The sequence below is a fragment of the Candida margitis genome, assembly GCF_024628925.1.
Source record: "Candida margitis strain CBS 14175 chromosome Unknown scaffold22, whole genome shotgun sequence".
Lineage (NCBI taxonomy): Eukaryota > Fungi > Ascomycota > Pichiomycetes > Serinales > Debaryomycetaceae > Lodderomyces > Lodderomyces margitis.
In genome coordinates, this window is record NW_026261814.1 from 14,786 (window position 1) to 37,461 (window position 22,676).

The window sequence follows — 22,676 nt, forward strand, 5'->3', positions numbered from 1 at the left end:
GATGATGATGAAGAAAAGAAAAAGTGTAGTATATGAAAAAGAAGGAGCTCTATAAATGACATAGCCACAGTATATTATTATATACAAATGCTAATGTAGTGAAAGTGGAATGGCCTTCTGCTTTTAATCAGACAAGAAAAAAAGAACAAATTCCAAAAATGAAATGACAAGAAAAAAAAAAAGAAATCATAAAACAAAATAAAAAAAATGTCTTGGCATTTTGTCATAACAAAGTTTAACGCATTCATCTTTCGTCCTTTTTTTTTTTATTCTCCCGTGAGGTATTGGCAGGGAAGGGGGGAGCGGTAGGATCGTGGTGGAGAACAATAAAAAAGGGAATGGATGTTTTTAGGTTACAGGCAGGCGCAGGAAAAGGATGATTTTTTTGAAACAAGCGAATATTACACATACTTGTACTTGTACATTACACCTGTATATATAGTATATAATATATATATATATATCACTATAATCCCTATTTTTGGCCTGATTTTTTTTCTTTTTTCCTTCACTATATCTGTCCTTCAAAACATTCTTCTTAGACAGTACAACCAGATACATTTAGAGATATACCTTACACTAGAATAAACTACAATGAATTACAACGTACACCCTGTTTCATACTTGAATGCAGACAATTACAACACTAACAACGGTGCACCAAGTAGATCACAACAACAGCAGCCACAACAACAATATCAACAACAACAGCAGCAAATACAACAACAACAGTTACAGCCACACTCTCAGTCACAGCAACCACAACAACCCTATTTACAATCACAATCTGTGTCGAACATCCCACAACTGTCTCGTGGGAACAGTATTACCAAGAAATCACCCTCAACTGATTTAGAAATGGATAATGTCACTTCTCCATCTTCGATAACCTCATCTCATTCACCAAGAACTAACCACGGTAATGCATCACCTCATTCTTCATTCACATCTCACTCTTTAGCCAACTCGCCGATGGATGATGATGCCAAGGCTAGACAACCAATTTCATCAACCAACATTAGCAGCAATAGCCACAATAATACTGGTGTATTGGATGTAAACCATGGTGAAGTTGCAGCCGCAGTTGCAGCTGCTGCATCAACTACCTCAGCTTTGCTGGTTTCAGCCAGCAATATCGCAGCTGCCAGCACTTCAGCACCATCAGTTTTACCCCAACAACCAACACAACTACACCCAAGTTTGAATCCACTTTACAATAGCCATGCCTTCTACCATCAGCAGCAACAACAGCAACACAATCAACCAGCACAACAGTTTTATCCAAATGGTGGTGTTTATCAAGAGTTGTCGGGTGAGCACTATCATCCATCATCATATTTGAATGGTGGCACTACTACCTCCCAGCAATCGCAACTAGCACCACAACAAATGAATGATGCAAGAATGAGCTCAACATTTAATGCTTATTCTGCTAAACCACCAAAAAAGACATATAAAAAGATTACAGAAGCTGATTTACGCGGCCCATTCAAGTGTTTATGGGGTGAATGTAATATAATATTTGAATCACCTGAAGCTTTGTATGATCATTTGTGCGATGATCATGTTGGTAGAAAATCTTCGAATAATCTTAGTTTGACTTGTTACTGGGAAAAATGTGGAACTACAACTGTTAAAAGAGATCACATTACTTCACATTTACGTGTACATGTGCCATTAAAACCATTCCGTTGTGATTTATGTCCTAAGGCATTCAAGAGACCACAAGATTTGAAGAAGCATTCTAAAATCCATGCTGATGATCACCCAAAGAAGTTGAAGAAGGCGCAAAGACAGTTGTTGAAACAACAACAAAAGGAGGCTAAACAACAAATGAAGTTGAACAAGGGTAATGGAGACTTGCCTTATTTTGCCACTATGGCCAATGGCCATGAGGATGAATCAAGAAAGAGAAGATTTGATAATAATTCTCAACACAACATGTATGTTGTTAATAGTATATTGAATGATTTCAACTTTCAACAAGTTGCACATAACAATCCAAATGGTGGATACACGCAACAAGGTCAACAGGGGCAACACTCTGATGCAAAGAGGGTAAAGCCAAATACGGAGTACAATATGGACATGTTTAACAGGTTGAACCATTTGGAAGATCAATTACACCATGGACCTCAAGGAAGTGGTCATTATCAACAACAGCAACAGCAAGCACATCCACATCCATCGTATACCCACACGTCTAACAATAGCAATATCTATGAAGCAGAGAAGTTTTTCAATTCATTGTCAAGTTCAATCGATATGCAATATCAAAACTTGTCATCCCAATATCAACAACAACAACAACAGCAACAGGGACATGGCAGTCAGTCAACTAATAGTAATAATAACACCCACAGTGCTCTAGCACACCAACAATCTCAACCACAGCAATCACAGCAATCACAGCAATCACAGCAACCACAGCAACAACATTCAACACATGTATATCCTACTTTACCTGTATTGCCATCAACATCAATCGGATCTAAGGACCACGGCGTTGCTTCTTCCGGAGCAATTAATACTAGTTCCAATGGATACATGTCATCATACCCACAAATCAATAGACCAATGGGTTATAATTTATCATATGGCCAACAACAGCCACATGCTAATGGGTTGGAATTTAACGGGGTTTCAATTTATCAAAAAGCAGGTCAAAAGTCGGACACCAGTGATGAGGAAGACAAAGAAGAAGAGGAGGACTATGATGATGGTTCAAGTGAAGTTTCCTCTGAGGATTATTCCGAAGAGGAGATTGATTCATTGTTTGATAAATTGAATTTGAATGGAGGAGAAGCAAGAGAGGTAGAAGAAGAAGAAGAAGAAGAAGAAACAGAAGTTATCGTTGACGGTTACAACCTCAAAGAAGTTGCTAGACACAGAGCTTTGATTCATCATGTTGTTGAAGTGTTGAAACAACAAATTAAGGCTCAACAACAAGAAGAAAAGAAGCAAGAAGATGATGAAATCAAACGTGATTCAATTTATGGTGAAAAGAAGTTGTATCCAACCATTACTGCTTTTTAAGAAGAAGAAGAGTTTGAAGATAAAATTGGTTGTGAGCGACAATGATGGTGTGATGTGGATGTTTTGTTCTTCGGTGTTTTTGTTTGCTATGCTTTTGATGTTGGTAAGACTAGAGAGTGTCAAACTTTTTTTTTGTGTGTTTGGTTTTATTTCATTTATGATGTACTTTATACCTTTTATTTGTATACTATTATGTGTTAATTTTACGTTTACAGTTTTTATTTTTACTTTACTGATGCCTCTCTAATTTGTATAGGTCACTGCTGCTCAAATATTCAGAATTATTTGAATCTAGTTAGTTAACTTACAGTCCATAGAGCCGGCACATGCTACAACTATGTAAAACAGTCTTGCATTAGAAACGTAGTTAAAGTCACTCTATTAATTACTATGAACAGGATATGCTATGTTTCCGTTTTTGATATCACGCCTCCACCCAACACTTGATTACCATGATAAAACACACCTGCTTGACCAGGAGCCAATGCTCGCACACTATCGGCCAACTCCAACTCCACTACATTTCCATCAGTTATATTCCACAGTTTAATCCTCGTTGGTGTTGATAAAGAATGATGCTGAAACTCAACCATGCTAGGATCTAAACCGACAGCCTTCTCCCTATCATAAACCCAATCCACGTCACTAACAATGACTCTAGACTTATACAATTTAGGATTATCATGTCCCCGAACTATAATCAATTGATTCTTTTCCACATCTTTATCAGCAACAAACCAGACACCCTTGTAATTGGGATCTCCCTGTGGCATCGACACACTCGACTTTTGTCCAATTGTCGCATGCCATAGCCCCTGATGATGACCCCATATTTTGCCATCTTCAGTCACAATGTCGCCGGGATTAGGTTCGATATACTCATTGAGGAAGTCGCGGAAATTCGATTGTTGCGGATTGACAAAACATAGTCCTTGCGAGTCGGGCTTGTTTTTCACATGAAGACCAAACTGGGTTGCCATTTGCCTCGTTTCCGATTTCAAATAGTGACCAAGTGGGAATATGACTCGATGAAGTACATTTGCCGGGATTGACGAAAGGTAATACGATTGGTCTTTACGCGTGCTTAATCCACGAAGCAAGTGGAACTCACCTGATGATGAACTTTGCATGATGCGTGCATAGTGACCCGTCACCAACCACCAATTTTCACCGTACTTGTCATTAAAATATTGAGCTAATTTACCAAACTTGACATATTTATTACACCCAACATCAGGATTGGGAGTTAGTCCCAAACGATATTTGTCAATCATGGGACTAAAAACATTATCCCAATAATCAGATTCAAAATTTACACGCTCATGAGGGATCCCCAACTGTTGACAAATTTGTTTTACATCTTTCCAATCGCGTTCAGTGCATGTCGCCGTTTGCGACCAGTTGGACATGTACACTCCACGCACGTTGGGGTACTTGGAGTACAAGGCGGCACAGACGGAAGAGTCAACACCCGATGACATGGCCACTACTATGGTGTCGTTGACCTGTGGTTGGCGTTGGATGTAGTTTTGCTCGGGTGCAAGAATATTTCGTGGCTCCTGGGGGTCATAGGGTAAAGCATGCCTGTTGAGCTTGGGATAATATGGTGATGGATGGGTGTGGTAAGGTCTCACTTGTGATTGCCGTAGCAGCAATTTCGACGTTATTTGCGTTAAGTGGCGTGCAGCAAGCATCTCTGCTTCTTGCACCCGGAAATGTGATTTGTAAATTTTTCGCAAATCCATTTTGGTAGCATCCGATGAAAGGTAACCTGGCTCATAATAGTACCTAAAACAGTAACCATTGAGATCAGATTAATTTACATACCTCTATCCTCTATGATCCCTCAGAGGCTCTCACCATCAAAATCAACTATATTTGGTAAATTCATTGTAGTTTGTATCTTGTACTGACTTTGCAATCCAAGTGTGTGGGGAAGTGGCTTTTGTTTTTCCCACTCGAGAATCTCCGAGACCAATTTTTCAAACTCTCGAATTCACTCCACTCCACTCCACTCCACTCCACTTCACTCCACCCATCACCCACAGCAATGTCATTAAAGTACCTCGACAACGCAAGGAAGATCCTCTGTATTGGTCGCAACTATGCCGCCCACATAAAGGAACTAAACAGCGCCAAACCTCAACAACCATTCTTTTTCCTCAAACCATCTTCCGCCATTTTGAAACCAAACTCGGGTCCATTTCTTATCCCCAAGGGTGTTGTCGTACACCATGAAGTCGAACTAGCATTCACATTGAATCGTGAATTGAAAAACTTGCCCGACACTTTCTCCCATCAAGAGGCACTTGACAGCATTGATGGCTATGCATTAACTATTGACATGACTGCGAGAAATGTTCAGGATGAAGCCAAGAAAAAGGGGTTGCCTTGGTCAATTGCCAAAGGGTTCGATACATTTTTATCAGTGTCGGCATTCATACCAAAGGAGAAAATTCCTGATCCTTATGGTGTCGAATTGAAGTTGACTATCAATGGGCAAGTCAAGCAACAGGACAAGTCCGACTTGATGTTGTTTCCCATTCACAAAATTTTGAGTTACATGTCAAACATTATGACGTTGGAAAAGGGAGATTTGATCTTGACAGGGACTCCAAAAGGTGTTGGTCCTATTGTTGACGGAGATGAAGTCGAAGCCGTGTTGACTGTTGGTGGTAAAGTTGTTGAAACTATCAAGTTCAAAGCAGAGACCAAACCAGGATACTACGAGTACAAGGAAACTTAATACTTTTCTATATACACGCTCTATATGAATATACCATCTATTGGTGGCTGGTATTGTCGTATTATAATATTCGCCTCGCTCATGACACGATGACTATCCTTATCCATCGAGTAGCTCTGGGCGTAAACAACTTCTCGGATCCCACTTTGCACAATCTTTATTGAACAAGTCAAGCAGGGGCATGTGTTGCAATACAATACACTATCATCTCTAATCCTGTCTCTGCCAGCTTCCAACAAGGCATTCTCCTCGGCATGCAAACAAAGACAAGTTGACAACGATGCACCACTTCCATGTCCTTTGTTACACCTGGAACAGCCGCCCTGGTTACAATTGGTCAAATGCCTTGGTGTCCCATTATACCCAGTAGCAACGACGCGCTTGTCTCTTACAATGACACATCCTACTCTACGCTTCATACAGTTTGAACGAAGGGCAGCTAAATCGGCAAGACGCATAAAGTATGAGTCCCACGTTGGGCGTAATCTCGAAGGATCGAGTAGATTCAACTCAGACAACTTGATAAACAAGTCCTTGATTGATGTAGACGTGTTGATAATCTTGACTTGTGCTTGATTGTTGATCTCGAGTAATGGCGACTTTGAATTAAACAAAGTATCATCATTATGCTCGACAAATTCCTCCAACGTCTGTTTCTTCTTGGCATACCTCTTGTACCGCATACTCAATGGAGCATCAATCGATATGTGGAGGAAAAATGGCCGTTTTTGCAACGCCTTCAACATGGAGATATCGGCAATATGCGAAATGACATAGTTGTCTCTCCAATTTACAGTAACAAACTCCAACAAACTGTCCAACGTCTTGAACACCTTGTAATTCTCCATATTTGAGTACTGTTTGATTGCAAGTTGCTCCATTTCATAGTTGATATCATCTGACTCCGGAGTGCACACATTTAACTCGTTTGGTATTTCCGCTGGTTGTGGTTGGTAATGCAACACCTTGAACCCTTGAAAAGTCAAGTACCGCGCCACCTCGGTTTTTCCTGAGCTAAGGGTCCCTGATATACCGATCAACATTCCTTATGGAGGGAAAAGAGTAGTGGGTGCTCTAAAAAAATTTCAAACCGCCTTTGCAATACCCACAATGGATCCAAGAAATTGTGAAAAATTAAATTTCTAAGGCGGGACCTAATTTTCAATGTCGTATGTTTATCACGACACAAAATGTTTACGACACCAAAGCTGGGTCTAGAAACTGATTGCTTTCTCTTTTTTTAGGTAGCCGCTGTCATACTTTCCTCCCCGGATTGTAACTTGTCTCCACCACTAAAAATGCATCTACTACCCATCTTCTACATTGTCCTATTACACTTTTCTACAGTGTTCGCCAAAGCCAATCACTCGGCTGGCTACTGCAACACATTCGACACTTGTGGTAAAAAGTCGGTATTTGGTAAACCATTGCCGTGTGCCAATTTCGTTCCAGCATCAGAACCAAGCCAAGAATCACGAGCAAAACTACAAAAAATATGTGGCAGGGAGTTTGAATACGTTTGCTGTTCTCCTCAACAAATTGATGAGTTAGAATCCAACTTGAAACGAGTTGATGCAATCATTTCATCATGCCCGGCATGCTACAAGAATTTCTACGACTTTTTTTGTGAGTTTAGTTGTTCACCTAATGAGTCGACATTTGTTGATATTGTCAAGACTGAGATAGCCAAAGATACGGGCAAAGAGATTGTCACTGAAATTGACCAGTATGTGTCACCAGAATTAGCCGAACAGTTTTTCGATTCATGCAAGGAGGTGAAATTCCTGGCCACCAATGGGTTTGCCATGGACTTGATTGGCGGCGGCGCCAAAAACTATTCTCAGTTTTTGAAGTTTTTGGGAGATGAAAAGCCCTTGCTTGGTGGGTCACCCTACCAGATCAATTTCAAATACGCGTTGGATGATAAACAGGAAAAAAGTGGGTTGAAATTGAGACAAGATAAAATGTATGCCTGCAGCGATCAAGAGTACAGTTGTGCCTGTACAGATTGTCAAGCATCATGTCCCAAACTTCCAAGCGCAAAGAATTTGAGAAAGCAATGCACGGTGGGCTTAGTGCCATGTTTCACTTTTTCTGTTTGGATGGTTTTGGTATGTTTGATTTTACTACTTGGAGGATACCACGTTTATTTAGCAAATGGCAAACGCGAGTTTAGACGCCGGGGGTCATATGAGGATGAAAACAACGACGAGATTATTAGCCCCTTGAACTATGTAACTGTTCGCAAACCAATTGTGCGTCGGTTCTCCGATAAATTGAATTCACAAGTGCAGGATGGATTTGCAAGTTTGGCCAGGTTTTGCTCGTCATTTCCTGGAATCACAATCGGTACGACTTTGACAGTGTCAGTGTTGCTATCGCTTGGTATGTTTAAACTTGATATAGAAACCAGTCCCATTAATCTTTGGGTCAGTCCTACTGAGCCTGCTTATATCAATCAGCAGTATTTTGAATTAAACTTTGGCGAGTGGTTTAGGATAGAGCAGGTTATTGTGAGTACTAAAAATGGGGAGCCTATTTTCAACTGGGACACTATCAAATGGTGGTTTAACCAAGAGTCGCAACTTGAAAAGTTAAACTCTAATATCGACTTGTCTGATATCTGCTTCAAGCCCTTGGGAGACGCATGTGCAATTGAATCATTCACGCAGTATTTCTATGGCGATCTCAACCAGTTAGATGAGGATAACTGGGCCCGTAAGTTGCAAGGTTGTGCCGATTCACCCGTCAATTGTTTACCTACCTTCCAACAACCTTTGAAGCCCACGTTGTTGTTTGATGAAGCGGATGTGTTGAATGCGACTGCATTTACTGTTACTGTGTTGATTGACAACAACTCGTCCAACGATACATTAGTTGGTGATATTGTGTCTTATGAACATTCGTTTCAGGCCTGGGCCAAACAATTACAGCATAACGACTTGGGACTAAATGTTGCCTTCAGCACTGAAGTTTCACTTACCGAGGAACTTAATCAATCGTCAAACACCGATGTAAGGATCATAGCCATATCGTATGTTGTCATGTTTATCTATGCATCCTTGGCTCTCGGAGGTAAGCTACCTACAAGATCGATACAATCATTGGTCAAGTCAAGGTTCATGTTGGGATTAAGCGGTATCATTATCATCCTACTTTCTGTCACTTCGTCGGTGGGACTTTTCTCCATGTTGGGCTTCAAATCAACTCTAATCATTGCTGAAGTGATTCCATTCCTTGTTTTAGCAATTGGAATCGATAACATTTTCCTTATTGTGCATGAACTCCACAAGATCACTGAACATGAACCTGAGTTGGATTTGATATTGAGGATATCATTTGCCATGAGAAACATTGGACCCTCGTGTTTCATAAGTGCCATTTTGCAAATCTCAATGTTTGTTTTAGCTACATCGGTGGATATGCCTGCTGTGAAGAACTTTGCCATATATAGTGCTGGAGCAGTCGCAGTTAACTTTATTTTACAAATGACATGTTTTGTTGCATTGTTGACATTGGATCAAAAAAGATTGGAAGAGAATAGAGTTGATTGTGTACCATGTGTTGCAATTTCACCACCTCCCGTGCAACTAGATGATTCCGAAGAGAAGCATCTCGAATACGACTTTTCCCATTGGATAAAGAAAAAGTATGCGCCTTATATCTTGGGCAAAACCTCGCGGCCAAAGATATTAACCTTTTTCATTCTTTGGCTTGGTATTTCCCTCAGCTTATTCCCGGGTATTAATTTCGGACTTGATCAAAGAATCGCGATACCTAAGGACTCATACCTTGTTGATTATTTCAACTCAGTGTATGACTACTTCAATTCAGGACCACCAGTATTTTTCGTCGTTAGAGATTTAGATGTGACACAACGTGATTATCAACAGCAAATATGTGGCCGATTCTCCGCTTGCGACAAGTTTTCCTTGGCCAATATCTTGGAACAAGAGTTTAAAAGACTGAAGAAGTCCATGATTGCTGAACCGACTAGTAATTGGCTTGATGATTTTCTTACCTGGTTAAACCCTGATTTGGACCAATGCTGTCGATTTAAAAAACTGTCCCTTTTTGAGACACCTCAATTTTGTGGACCTCATGATCCTGAACGTCAATGTCAAACTTGTTTCGCTAATCATGATCCTCCGTATGATGCTAGTATGAATGCTTTCCCACAGGGCGAGGATTTCATGTTTTATTTCAACCAATGGATACAAGAACCTAGTGATCCCTGTCCGTTAGGAGGAAAAGCTCCCTATGGCAATAGCATTTCACGTACTGAAAGTAAGATTGATGCTAGTTACTTCAGGAGCTCTCACATTCCATTACGCTCACAAGATGATTTCATTGCTGCTTATCGTAACTCCATAAGAATTGTTGATGAGATAAAAGAGTTGATCCCTGGGTTGGATATTTTCAGTTGGTCGCCATTTTACATCTTTTTCGTGCAGTATTTGAACATTGTTGGCTTAACATTTAGTCTTATCGTTGGCGCCATTGCCATAATTTGGGTTGTTTGCACCATTTTATTAGGTTCAGTTAGGTCAAGTACGGTAATGACGGTAACTATTGCATCGATTATGGTCAACATTGGTGGTGTGTTGGCGGTATGGGATGTGTCACTAAATGCTGTCACTTTAGTTAATTTGGTGATTTGTTGTGGATTAGCCGTTGAATTCACCATCCACTTGACTCGCGCCTACACTGTATCCAAGGTATCCATATTTGAGGATGAAAATGAAGAGGATATTTATGAAAATTTTATCAATTACAACAGTGTCAATTCTTCAACTTCAGCATCAGTGCAAGAATTAAACGCAAAGATTAGGTACCTGAAAGCGTTTAATTCAGTTGTAACTGTAGGTGGCTCCATCGTTGGTGGCATCACATTTACAAAATTGATTGGTATCTCGATCTTGGCATTCACGAGATCAAAAATTTTCGAAGTGTACTATTTCAGAATGTGGTTCCTGTTGATTATTATATCAGTATTACATGCGTTGGTCTTGTTGCCTATTCTTTTGAGTTATTTTGGTGATTTGAACAAGTCAAATACAATTGTGTACGATGAAAGTCAATTAGGACACCAATTCTACAATGACTCGCGAGAAGAAGTCGACTACGATGACACTGGGTTGGACACGAGTGATTAAATTTGAAAAAGTATAGCATATTATAGTTAATTTTCATAATACTTTTGTGAAATAAAGCAATTTTCCTTTTTTTTTGTTCGAGTTTCCCAATTAGTCGACAGTTCTTCCTAATTAGGTGACGAGAGAGACATAAAAATAGTATCAATTGGGGAAATTGTTGCAAACGGAATTCAGTAGCTGTTGCAAAGGGGTCCAATTTTTTGACGTAGACTTTTATGGACAATTTAACAACTCCCCGTGCTTAAATGATTTCAAGCTAGTGTGTTACATATTCAAGCTGTTTGAGGCAGCATAGTTTTCAAAGGAGAGTTTACAGGTGTCGATAGGGAACAAATTAGTTCATGTTCCCGTCACAGAGCTTCCGACATTGCAGACTAGTCAAGTGCTTCTGTATTGGACCTCTTCCTCAACTGAATTTTGTAGTACTCTATTGATAAGAAAGAAGTCAGCTAGTGATAAGCAACATGTTGAATACGTACCTCCTGGATAAACAAGTATGTGAGAAAAAAGAAAAGGGGGAGGGAGGAGTGCAAAGGTACAGAGGGGCCTAATGGAATGAATCTACCAATGCTGTTCCCTGTAGTAACTCCGGAGGTAACATCTCGACAGCCGCTTGATAATTGTTGTTTTTGTTTCTTTTCCTTACCGTATAAGTTTTTGTGTGACGTAATTTATGCTCTTTGCTTTTGCTTCTTTTGCTTCTTTTGTTTCTTTTAAATTGTTCTTTCATTCCATTTCATTTCTTTTTGTCTTTAATTTAATTTCCTTAAATTTGTTTTCTTTTCTTTTGACAACCAAACAACAAACAAACAACAGACTATATATCTTAATTGACTTGTTTTTTAATGTCAGCTCATTACGAATTCAAGTGGTATGTCTTTCATATCTTACACCATTGAGAGTGTCCGCAAACCCTGGTACACTAACTCCGCAAACGGCTGTCGTCGTCTACGTCATGCATTTTTTTTTTCCTGACCAGCTGGGGTGGCCATCTTAAGTTGCTAATTGACAACCACAACCGAGTAGTCTCACATTAGAGAGCATAGGGAACACAATTGTCAACATTTTGGTTCACATGCTCATCATTGACGATGATCATTTGCAGAGGGTGGCATGACAATCCAGCCACAGTTTGTGGTTTCTCTCCAACAGAAGAGATTACTAACCAATTTTCACTAGGCCCAAAGGTCCACAAGAAGTTATTGTTACAGGTACTCTTGATAATTGGTCAAAGTCAACCCCGCTTTTCAAACATGCTGATGGTACATTTACCTTACAAGTGCCATTGCCAGTTAATAATGAACCACTTTTGTACAAGTATATTGTCGATGGGGAATGGCGAGTAAACCCAGACGAAAAAATCACCAAGGATTTCGAGGGAAATGAAAATAATGTTTTAGATCCTGAAGATTTAAAAGAGTTGGTGAGTATTCCCGGAGCTTTAATTCCAGAATCTGGATTGGTTTATGGTCTGAACAATCACGATAGTACTACATCGAAACAACCAGATGTATCCACCACAAATGAGACTACCAATAAAAATGAAGGATTAGCTACTGGAGGAGGTGCAGCAATTGGCTCATCTCTGGACGAGTACAAACATACAGTATTGCCCAAAGAAGAGCCACATCAAACAAGCTTGACTGGAGAACCAGGTATTCAAATTCCTCAAGACAAGGAATCATTGGCTGTCTTTGACCAATATGAATCAACCGATCCTAAGTCATTGAATAAAGATGTTAAAGAAGTAGGCACTGCCAACACAGAGACAGACGACTTTAACCAAGGGATCCAAATTCCACAGGAAACAGCAGCATTTGAAAAGTTCGAAGACACTGACCCAAAAGTTCTTAACGAGAATGTCAAGGAAGTTGGAACAGCACCATCACCATCGGAATCGAAAGATGTAACTGCAGGAGTTAGTGGAGTTCCAGATGATACTGCTGCTGCCACTGCTGCTGCCACTATTGCTGCAGCCGGTGCCGCTGGTGTTGGCGCTGGTACTGATGACACCAACGCATCCTCATCTTCTCCTCCTGTGACTGAGGGAGAGAAATTGAGAAAAGTCAAGAGGGTGCAGTATAAATCTAAGCCAAATAAAGATGCCACTGTCCTTGACCAAGAGACAGCTCCCAATTCTTCAAAAGATGCCGAATTCGTCCCTGTACCAGCAGCAATTGAAACTGGGAACGAGGCATCCAACCTTGACTACGTCAACGATGATTCAAAAGTTACTCCAAGTGAATTGAAGAATGAGGCCGCTGAGAATGATCAACTTAACAAGGAGGTGCGTGATGAGTATGAAAAACCAAAGGACAAAGATGTGAATGAACCTTTGGTAGCCACCAAAGATACCGCAGTTTCTGCTGAAGATGATCAACCTAAACACCACTCAACTGCTAAAGTCTTGGGAGCAGCAGCATTAGGGGGTGCAGGAGGTGCAGGCTTAGGCTCAGCTTTGGCTCTGGATGCTCATCCAGATCAACCTGAAGATGGTATCGTACATAAGGATTCGGTCCATGGCCCCTTTTCATCTGCAAAGGAGGCCAGGGAGTCAGTATCTGCCGATCCTCATGACTCTACTGCTCCAGTTGTTGTTGATGATAAGCATCCCAAAACTTTGGATCCAAAGGCTGGACAAGAGGAACCAGCTCCTGGTACAACTGCACCATCAACACTTGCAGCTGAGCCCGATGTGAAACCAATCACTGGTTCAGACTTAGACGCTAAAGAAGTGAATGCTTCTCCAGTGGCCAAGGACGATGTTCCACACGCAACAGCAGCTCCAAAGAGCAGAGTCAGTGCCGCAGCCCCAGCTCAAGTTGTCGACGATGAAGGGGACGACAATGAAGAGGAGGAAATCATTATCGCTCAGGGTAACCAAGATGACATTCTCGCTGCCGTTGAGGCCAGCGAAGGTCACGACGTAACTCTTGAGGAGATAAAACCAACTAAATCTGAACAAGAAAGACTTACTAGAGAAGCTGAATTGGCTGCTCAAGAAAAAGGTCCAATAACAATCGAGCCAGTTGCTGTTCCAGAAGAAGAGTTGGTCAGTTCAAAGGGATCATCAAAGGGTAGTGATAAACAATCGAGTTCAAAGGGAAAGGATGTCACTAGTGTTCCAGTCAAAACTACAAAGAAACAAGATAAAGGAAAAGATGAGGAGGAGAAGAAGAAGAAGAAGAAGAGAGGATTCAGAAGTTTATTTTCTAGAAAGTGAGTTTTAATTTTTATATAGTTTCATAGTAATTTACATTGTAATAAAACTGTTGATTTGTTAGTATAAAATGTAACGTGCTGATCAGGTGCAAAGGTAATGCACCTCCGTGCGGACGGCGCTATTTTGTTTCGCCTCGATCGGTGAGATACTGCAAAATCTTAGAGAGTTTTGTCTCCAATCCATAATAACTAAGAGAAGTGACTATATCATCCTTGTAGTGCTACTCCTTTCTTGACAAACTAAGAGCCTCATTCCCCACTTTTTGGAGACAGAATGAAGGCATAAGTACGATCACTTGTCTCAAAATACGATGTACACTTACACTATATCTTGCAATCAAAGACTAGACTATTGAACAATTCCACTTTTATTTACTACCATTTAAACTATTTAAACAATACAGAATTAAAACATTCAGGAATTTTAACGATTTTAAAATCTATTTGGTGATCTTTCCCTGTTGTAAGGTCTGTCACCATAACCACCACGATCATAACCACCTCTGCCACCATAACCACCTCTACCACCCCTAAATCCATCTCTATCTCTTCCTCCTCTGAAATCATCTCTTCCTCTGAAACCACCTCTTCCTCTAAACCCACCACGATCGTAACCACCTCTTCCTCTAAACCCACCGCGGTCGAATCTTCCTCCACGGAACCCACCTCTTCTGGGAGGTGGGACAAAGGGCGATGTATCTTCCTCGGCAGTGATCGTAACGTCGTTGAAATTTGACTTGTCTAATAACGGGATTGATTTTTCCAAGTCTTCGGCACTTTCGAATTCCAAGCTACAAACAGTGTCACCAGAATCAAAGTCTCTAAAGACCCTAACAAAGTTTGGTTGGATTCCAGTTTTATCCCTGACGTAATCTTTGACATCTTGCCATGCTGTACCCTCTGGTAACCCACCTAACTTCATTCTGTATTTACCTCTGGTGCTTTCTTTTCTTTCCTTGGCAAATTCAACTTGTAACTGTTCACCGTTAAATTCAGCTCCAACAAACTTATCTAATGCTTTACCGGCATCTTCTTCATTGTCAAACGAAACAAAAGCATAACCTTCCATAAGACGGACTTCAACAACTGGTGCAGCTGGGGAGAAAAAGTCAACAATGTCACTTTCAAGAACGTCTCCTCTGATGGGTCTGACGAATAACTGTTTGGTCGGGGCTTGTTCCATGATTGATTGTTTTTTAAAAAAATGGAGTGTTTACAGTTGAAAAGAAGATGGGGAGACAGATGGGCAAAAGAAAAATTCTCTCTTTTTGAAAGAGTTTTGGTTTCACTTTTGCTATTTGTGTAACAAGAGCAGTACAAGGTACACAGTATATAAAACCCAACCGTTACCTACATCATATAACCACTTATACAAGAATGATATCGGTCATTTCACTTTGCTTCTTTGTATAAGAATATTTCTTTACGAAATTCACCATAAATATCATCGTGTTTACCCCAATTTCCTGTCAATACGATACAACCTGAGTGTAAAGTCTCATTGAAAAACTTCCAAAGCAAATGAGTTTGATTCAATGATAGCAATTCATCTTGTAACGAATGAACAATGTAAATCTTGGTGTTGGCGTCAATAATGTTGTTATAATTGTAAAATGCAAGATAGTTGTCGCGGGTTGTCGCGTTTGATACTGAATTCAACTTGATTAATTTGTCACTAGGGAAAGCTTCTTCAACAAATGATGCATAATCGGGATACTCGTGGAGTAATTCAGGCAAGTCATAAATACCATCGAGGAATTTAATCGAGCTAAAGTATAGTTGCCCCTGCGTTATTAGTTTATCCAATTGGGAAACTGGATCTTCATCTTCGTATGCTAGCAATTCTTGCGTAACCAATGAATCGCTAAAGTTTCCAATATTTTTCTCATCAGTGGTGTATGTCTCATAGTAGCTTATTGCCTCATTGAAATGAAATTTAAATTGTAAAAATTGGAGTATCAATGTTGATCCTACTGAGTAACCTAATAGATGTTTCTCGTTGGTTTTGAAATTGGCGAGAATATAAATCATTGCTTTAGCGATGTCGACTAAATGGAACGGATGCTTGACCTCAGGTGATAACCGGTAATTGATGCCTATGAATGTACAGCCAGGTGTGGAGTTGGCGACGGGGGATAATTCATCAAAAGTATTGTTGGGATCACGCCATGCCCCACCATGAATATAGATATAGGTATGTTTATTTTGGGGGCTGTAGTTCCATACTTTGAATTGTTGTAGTTTGTGAGCCCCGTAGTTGTATGTGGACATCTTCAACAGTGGCTACTCTTGGTGATGCTAACGATTGGGATATTTTCTTTTGCGTGTCTAATTATATGCAGGTTTTATGAAAAATTGCAAAGCCAGAGACGAAAAATTTTCTAAACCCATCAAAAAGAGGCAAACAACACCTGGCCCGCTATCAAACACACTCACCTACTAGAAAACAAATGTCCTCCGGAATAATAGAGTCATGGGCCGATGCAGGAGATGAATTCTCAGCACCACCCGATATCATAAATAACCCCGATGGCACCAAGACTGTCATTACATTCAGAACCAATCAAGAAGGTAAAAAAGTCAAAGTAACGCAAAGAATCAAAGAAGTTGTCGTACAAGAAAAAGTCCATCCTTTAATTGCTAAACGTAAAAACTGGCACAAGTATGGTAAAGACAGCAAGAAACCTGCTGGTCCTGATACTTCAACGACACAATTGGGTGAAAAGGTCGAATTGAAATTGGGACTTTCTTGGAAACAAGCAGAAAAGAAGGAAGAGGAAGATAAACAACAAGAAAGAGCACAAGCTGTTGCTATACAGACTATTAAATGTAGAGTATGTGGAGGTGATCATTATACTTCTAAATGTCCATTCAAGGATACGTTGGGAGCAGCAGCTGGATTGACCCCAGGTGGCTCGACTCCAGAGCCAGGCCAAGAAGGAGAAGCCGGTGCTGGTGCTGGTGGTGAAGGCGGTGCTGGTGCTGGAACTGGCCCAGGAAGATATGTACCAAGACATTTAAGACCAGATGCCAGCGGTAACTTGCCAACAAGAGAAGCAAGAGATGATTCAACTACATTGAAGGTATCGCAATTGAACACTTTTGTTGATGAAGATATGTTGAGAAATGAATTATTTGCCAGGTTTGGACCATTGCAAAGAGTTACTGTGGTTAGAAATAGGGAAACTGGTGATAGTAGAGGGTTTGCTTATGTTAGTTTTGCTACTGAAGAAATTGCTCAACGTGCTTTGGACTTGTTGAATGGTAAAGGTTACCATTCGTTGATTTTGCATTTGGAATGGTCTAAGAAGAAGAAAACTACGTAGAAGAGGAGAACTGCAGTGTAAGTGTATACGACAAGCATTGATGAGCAAGGACTTGTTAAGAGTTAGTAGATTTTCAGTCATCTCTAATATCTGTGTGCTGTGAGATTTTCTATTTGCGATGTTTGGATATACTTGTTAGAAACCCTTGAAGTTTAGTAAAAAATATACGGAGTTTTGGGAAAGAAAGGAAACACGGAGTACATTCTGAGGACATAACTGTAGAAAGAAGTAATATTCTCCGAATTTTGCGTTTGCTTTCGGTCTTTGTTTTGGGGAGGGGGGTGTCTTTGGTGTGAAAAAATTCGGGATAGGATTTTGTTATACGGATGAATAATTAAAAACCGGGCCCATATGGTGTGTTTTTATTTTTAGCTTTCGTATAGCTCAGATGGCTCTATTTCAAAGAAGATGGCTGCTTATGTTTTGCAAAATTTGTGACTTGACTTACCTGGGGTTAATTATCGTGTGTGTGTGTGTGTGTAATACTTTACATCTTATCTCCAGAGTTTCCATCTTGTTTCTGGTGTCTTCTTAACTCCATGTCATCTTTTGTGAAAGATTCCACTGTACGCATTTGCAGTTCATTTCATTTTATTGTTAAAGCCTTGACAAGGGGAGGCTTGTTTAAATTGGCTTCGACAAAAAAGACAACATTGCATGTATTTCTTGGCAAATATCTAACGCCAAACCAAGTAACAACTAAAGACACTAAAAGCCACTACATCCACTAAAGCAAAAGAGAAGTTTGACAAGTCATATACGACTTATACAACCTTAGAAGGCAATGGTAAAGGAAGGAGGATGCTGAATGATCTGTATCCACATATTGTTTACCATTTGACTCAAAAAGATGGGTCTCTGTTGAACTTTACCTATTCTTCCACTCATGTTTCAGTTCATCGTTTGGTACTTGTGAAATTATTCGGAGATAATCTATTTAGAAGCTTCGGACCGGCGTTAGCTGTATTACATAATCCTTCTCTCTTCTTTTCTTATTCTTTAATTTTTCGGAGTTTAGCAACACTTTGCATCTTCCGTTTTTTTCCCGGATTTTTTAAACGACACATCACATTTCCTTACACAACACATGCACATACAAGTACACACGTATCACAATAGTTAAACCTCTCTGCATCGTAACTCACGGGGGTAACCTAACAATTACAAAGTGAATGACTGTTTTGGTCTTGTAGGTTTGTTCTTCTTCTCTTTTCCTTTTCACAAAGAAACTATTAATCCTTCTTTTTTCTACTTCTCTAAACGACATATGTATATACGCTAATATATATATATATATATATAGTCAAATTGCTGTCACACATTCTTCAGTGAGTATTTTCTTAGTTTTTGCAACAGATATACCCACACACAGCCCACCGGTTAGCCACCCCTTTATTCACAAGATAGATAGACCACTGCCTCATCATATAGGAGTAGTTCCTATATTTGTATTACTTGCCACAATCATCACCCATCGTTTAATTGTGAAATTTTGAAAGGGTTTTATTTACTTTTGATTGTGTTGCTGAAGTGACTCGATCCGACTACACCTTTTTTTTATATATGGTGGATTTATTAATAGTAACAGAAATTTAAATTCCCGCTTGTATAATAATTTCAACAGTACCAACAAGTAGCATCAACAGCATTAAAAGTGTTAACACCAACAGTAGCAACAGCACATGAGAAATTGAAACTACCAATCAACTCACACTAAATTCCACCATTTATTACAATCATGGCTCCGTCAATCCCTCCACTGTCGCCAACTTCCACTATTGGCTCCACTAAGAAGAACAATCTACTAAATCGATTCATAAAACGAAAAGGTGGGGGAAGAAACAGTGTAAGTGGTGCTGACAATGATAGCAATGCCAAGACGTCTCGATCGGGGTCAATAAGATCAAACAACAATACTTCAAGAAGCAGATCAAAGGGTGATAAGCTACAAAAGATATCTACTCGTGGTAGTAGTCGCAGCCGGAAAAGAGACTTATCAGAGGGGAGAGATTTTTATGTGGATAATGACGATGACTCCTATTTATATAGAGATGAAGACGACGACGGTATGGATGAAGAGGGCGATACTAACACCTTGGGTTATGATTCAGACACTTCTCTGAATGTATCATTAGGCAGATCGCCTTCCATCTTGAGCAAAGTTAAATCCAATCACAAGAGGTCAAGTACAATATTAAATCACAATGTTGACGACAAAGTTGCATTCCCCAATCTTGATCAAATTATACACGATTCTAATCTTACATTACTGATAGCAAACGAAGATGATGCACCTTGGAATGGGTTAACCTATGAATCATTTTTAATTCCCAAATACGTTAGAACGTCACGTCATACAAAACAAAGCCCTAAAATTATAAACAATCTTTTCCTTGCTCAGGAACTAAATGTTGATAATTATAAAGCCAACAATTCAAGCTTAAAATCAAACGAAAGTAGTGATGCAGAACAAGATCACACCTATCTGAATCCAGTTCTGGAAGACGAAGATGCTGCTCCTAATTTTGAAAGCAGTAATGGTATTGGCAAAGAAATATTTGTCATGAAGTTTAGTCGAGATGGGAAATACCTTGCTGCGGCGGGGAGAGATTCAGTAATACGGGTGTGGAAAGTTATTTCATCACCATTGGGAAGACTAGAATTCAACCAAAGTGAACGTAACACTACCCCTATTCGAAGTAATAAACGAGATGCCGTATTCGATTCAGCACCTGTTTTCCATAAAACACCAATCGAACTAAGAGGACATACCAGTGGCATTATATCACTTGCATGGAGTAAAAATAATTTCTTAATAAGTGGAAGTATGGATAAAACTGCCAAGTTGTGGCACGTTGATCGACCCAATTGCTTGCAAACGTTTCAGCATCAAGATTTTGTCACTACAGTTGAATTTCACCCCTTAGATGATCGGTTTTTCTTGAGTGGCTCATTAGACAATGAAGTCCGATTATGGTCAATCTTGGAAAAATCAGTATCGTATTGGCGTAACTTGGGTGAAGAAGTATTGGTGACAGCCTTGGCATTTACTCCTGATGGAGTAAGCTGTGTCGTGGGAGGTTTCAATGGATCGATATTCTTTTTAGAAACTAAAGGGTTGCATATACTTCATCGAGCTGAAATTAAAGAACGGTCAATTGTCAATGCATTTCACGACAAGAGTGGTAATAAAGTAACTGGTATTGAGGTTTTCCTCAATCCAACTTACGATGCAACATATAGTCCCGCAGACATATCGATGGACAAATGGACTGTGTTGATCACGACTAATGACTCGCGGATTAGAATGGTTAGCACATTGAAAAAGAAATTAATAACACGCTTCAAAGGGTTAACCAATAGTTCATCATCAATTGCTGCGTCGGTAAATGAAAACCACAAATTTATAATATCCGGTTCAGAAGATCACTTTTGTTATGTTTGGGAAAATAATAATCGAATTATAAATAACAAGATTAGACAATCATTAAAAGAGTTTGTCATTGATGGTAAAGAGCACATGAATCAATTTCATCATAAACATGAGAAATATACCAAATTGTTTCATTCGAATAAACTAATTGGCAAGTTGCTTGATAACGGTGATGATGAGAGCTTACGTTATGATTTCGTGGCTAATGAAAACAATAGTTATGCTTCTTTTCACGCTCATCATTCTCGATGTAATGTGGCTATTTTTGCGCCTGAGTCAACAAAGACGTTGTTGAGTCTATCTGATGATTTGATATTTGATTTGAAGAAACGAGGTGAAGCATGCAAGATGGATCCGAGTATATGTGCATCAGTGCCTGGATGTGCAGACCATTCCAGCAAAGAAGGTGCTAGGTTTGATGAAGGCCCCGGGGAAGGAGACATAATTGTCACTACTGATCAATATGGATTAATTCGAGTATTTCGTCAAGACATTGCCAGCTCCTATCGAAGACAATTTATCGATTTATACAAGAAATGCCAAGCACAAAATAAATCATCAGCTATGCTTTCACCAGAAAGTAATTCGATTAAATCAGGTGGAGGCAGTATCAGTTATGGCAGCGGCGTTGGAGGTAATGGCAGTATTGGCCATAATTTCAGGCCATCAAGAAAACTCCTGGGTGGTGAACGTCATAGTATTTCGCGTAACTTGGAATCATCACGATCAATTGGATCAATCCTTTCATCTAAACGCGGGCTGAGTTCAACTGATGTAAGTAATCCATCATTTTCAACTAATGATCAGTATCGACCAGCCCCAATTCCTACACCCGATTCATATGCATCAACTACTACATCACTGAGTAACTACACTTATCAACAGAGACATCTTCCTTCATCACATCAAAATAATGGTATGTTTCATCAACCTGATATACATATCCATTCTGACGAAGATGATGATAAATTAGGAGAAGATGGCGATGAATTCGATCCTTTAGAAAGTGATGCAACGAGCACTACTGAAACTGATCATGTGATCCCATCATCAATATATGCAAGGAGAAAGCAACAACATAGTTCATCGTCGTTGGCTACATTGGAGCACAAGAACGGTAGCACCGAAGCTCACTATCAGGAGATGTTCCCCAGTTTGAAGAAGACTGTTAACCAGAGTCACAATGCTAGAGTCCCAGCTCCACCGGTGACTCCTCCAGCAGGAAATCAGATGCATCATGTTGCACACTATCCTCACCCACAACCACAGAACCCTGGTTATAGTATGCAATTTGGTACCAATAACGTCATCCCAAGAGGGCCAATCACTGCATCGTCAGCACAAGCAGCCGCTACAGCAGCAACATCCTCTACGCTGACACCAATACCAACATCAATACAATCATCGGATACGTACCCAGTTTACCCACAACCTGTCTCTATGCGCACTGCTTCAACTAAAGTACCCCAAATCGTCGAACCTGAACGGTCACCATCACCATCACCATCACCATCACCATTACCATTACCACCCGGCCAACAAAACCAGCAACATCAACATCAACTTCATCATCAACTTCAGCCGGACTTGCACTCACAGATTAGTAGTGAATCGATTCGTTCATGAGATAATGTTCCCCGACCCCCATGTATAAAGAACCACAACATGATTTTATGATTTTTCTATATATAGCTTTTATACTTTTATATTTATTTCAAGGGTTTTAGTACATTTATTATACAATATTCTTTTAAAGC

General features: G+C 39.9%; 10 protein-coding genes across 10 annotated transcripts; 6 read left to right on the plus strand and 4 right to left on the minus strand. All coding sequences in view use genetic code 12, as the record gives it.

The window, feature by feature from the left end:
• Nucleotides 1–594: 594 nt before the first annotated feature.
• RIM101 (alkaline-responsive transcriptional regulator) lies at nt 595–3,036 on the plus strand (the record flags this gene model as incomplete). The annotated part of the gene is made up of 1 exon (XM_051815082.1): nt 595–3,036. One exon carries the CDS (start codon nt 595–597, stop codon nt 3,034–3,036), a length of 2,442 nt encoding a protein of 813 aa, XP_051671378.1.
• A 404-nt stretch (nt 3,037–3,440) lies between these two features.
• CANMA_002957 (tRNA-5-taurinomethyluridine 2-sulfurtransferase) lies at nt 3,441–4,927 on the minus strand (the record flags this gene model as incomplete). Its single annotated transcript, XM_051815083.1, has 2 exons — nt 3,441–4,807; nt 4,897–4,927. 2 exons carry the CDS (start codon nt 4,925–4,927, stop codon nt 3,441–3,443), a joined length of 1,398 nt encoding a protein of 465 aa, XP_051671379.1.
• Nucleotides 4,928–5,086: 159 nt separating this feature from the next.
• On the plus strand, nt 5,087–5,782 carry CANMA_002958 (uncharacterized protein; the record flags this gene model as incomplete). The annotated part of the gene is made up of 1 exon (XM_051815084.1): nt 5,087–5,782. The coding sequence occupies one exon, from the start codon at nt 5,087–5,089 to the stop codon at nt 5,780–5,782; it is 696 nt and encodes a 231-aa protein (XP_051671380.1).
• A 20-nt stretch (nt 5,783–5,802) lies between these two features.
• On the minus strand, nt 5,803–6,825 carry CANMA_002959 (deoxycytidine monophosphate deaminase; the record flags this gene model as incomplete). The annotated part of the gene is made up of 1 exon (XM_051815085.1): nt 5,803–6,825. The coding sequence occupies one exon, from the start codon at nt 6,823–6,825 to the stop codon at nt 5,803–5,805; it is 1,023 nt and encodes a 340-aa protein (XP_051671381.1).
• Nucleotides 6,826–7,080: 255 nt separating this feature from the next.
• NCR1 (sphingolipid transporter) lies at nt 7,081–10,938 on the plus strand (the record flags this gene model as incomplete). The annotated part of the gene is made up of 1 exon (XM_051815086.1): nt 7,081–10,938. One exon carries the CDS (start codon nt 7,081–7,083, stop codon nt 10,936–10,938), a length of 3,858 nt encoding a protein of 1,285 aa, XP_051671382.1.
• An 845-nt stretch (nt 10,939–11,783) lies between these two features.
• MDG1 (Mdg1p) lies at nt 11,784–14,161 on the plus strand (the record flags this gene model as incomplete). Its single annotated transcript, XM_051815087.1, has 2 exons — nt 11,784–11,809; nt 12,118–14,161. The coding sequence occupies 2 exons, from the start codon at nt 11,784–11,786 to the stop codon at nt 14,159–14,161; spliced, it is 2,070 nt and encodes a 689-aa protein (XP_051671383.1).
• A 432-nt stretch (nt 14,162–14,593) lies between these two features.
• NPL3 (mRNA-binding protein) lies at nt 14,594–15,343 on the minus strand (the record flags this gene model as incomplete). The annotated part of the gene is made up of 1 exon (XM_051815088.1): nt 14,594–15,343. The coding sequence occupies one exon, from the start codon at nt 15,341–15,343 to the stop codon at nt 14,594–14,596; it is 750 nt and encodes a 249-aa protein (XP_051671384.1).
• Nucleotides 15,344–15,552: 209 nt separating this feature from the next.
• On the minus strand, nt 15,553–16,431 carry CANMA_002963 (arylformamidase; the record flags this gene model as incomplete). The annotated part of the gene is made up of 1 exon (XM_051815089.1): nt 15,553–16,431. One exon carries the CDS (start codon nt 16,429–16,431, stop codon nt 15,553–15,555), a length of 879 nt encoding a protein of 292 aa, XP_051671385.1.
• Nucleotides 16,432–16,610: 179 nt separating this feature from the next.
• TIF35 (translation initiation factor eIF3 subunit g) lies at nt 16,611–17,486 on the plus strand (the record flags this gene model as incomplete). The annotated part of the gene is made up of 1 exon (XM_051815090.1): nt 16,611–17,486. One exon carries the CDS (start codon nt 16,611–16,613, stop codon nt 17,484–17,486), a length of 876 nt encoding a protein of 291 aa, XP_051671386.1.
• Nucleotides 17,487–19,224: 1,738 nt separating this feature from the next.
• CANMA_002965 (uncharacterized protein) lies at nt 19,225–22,545 on the plus strand (the record flags this gene model as incomplete). The annotated part of the gene is made up of 1 exon (XM_051815091.1): nt 19,225–22,545. One exon carries the CDS (start codon nt 19,225–19,227, stop codon nt 22,543–22,545), a length of 3,321 nt encoding a protein of 1,106 aa, XP_051671387.1.
• Nucleotides 22,546–22,676: the final 131 nt, after the last annotated feature.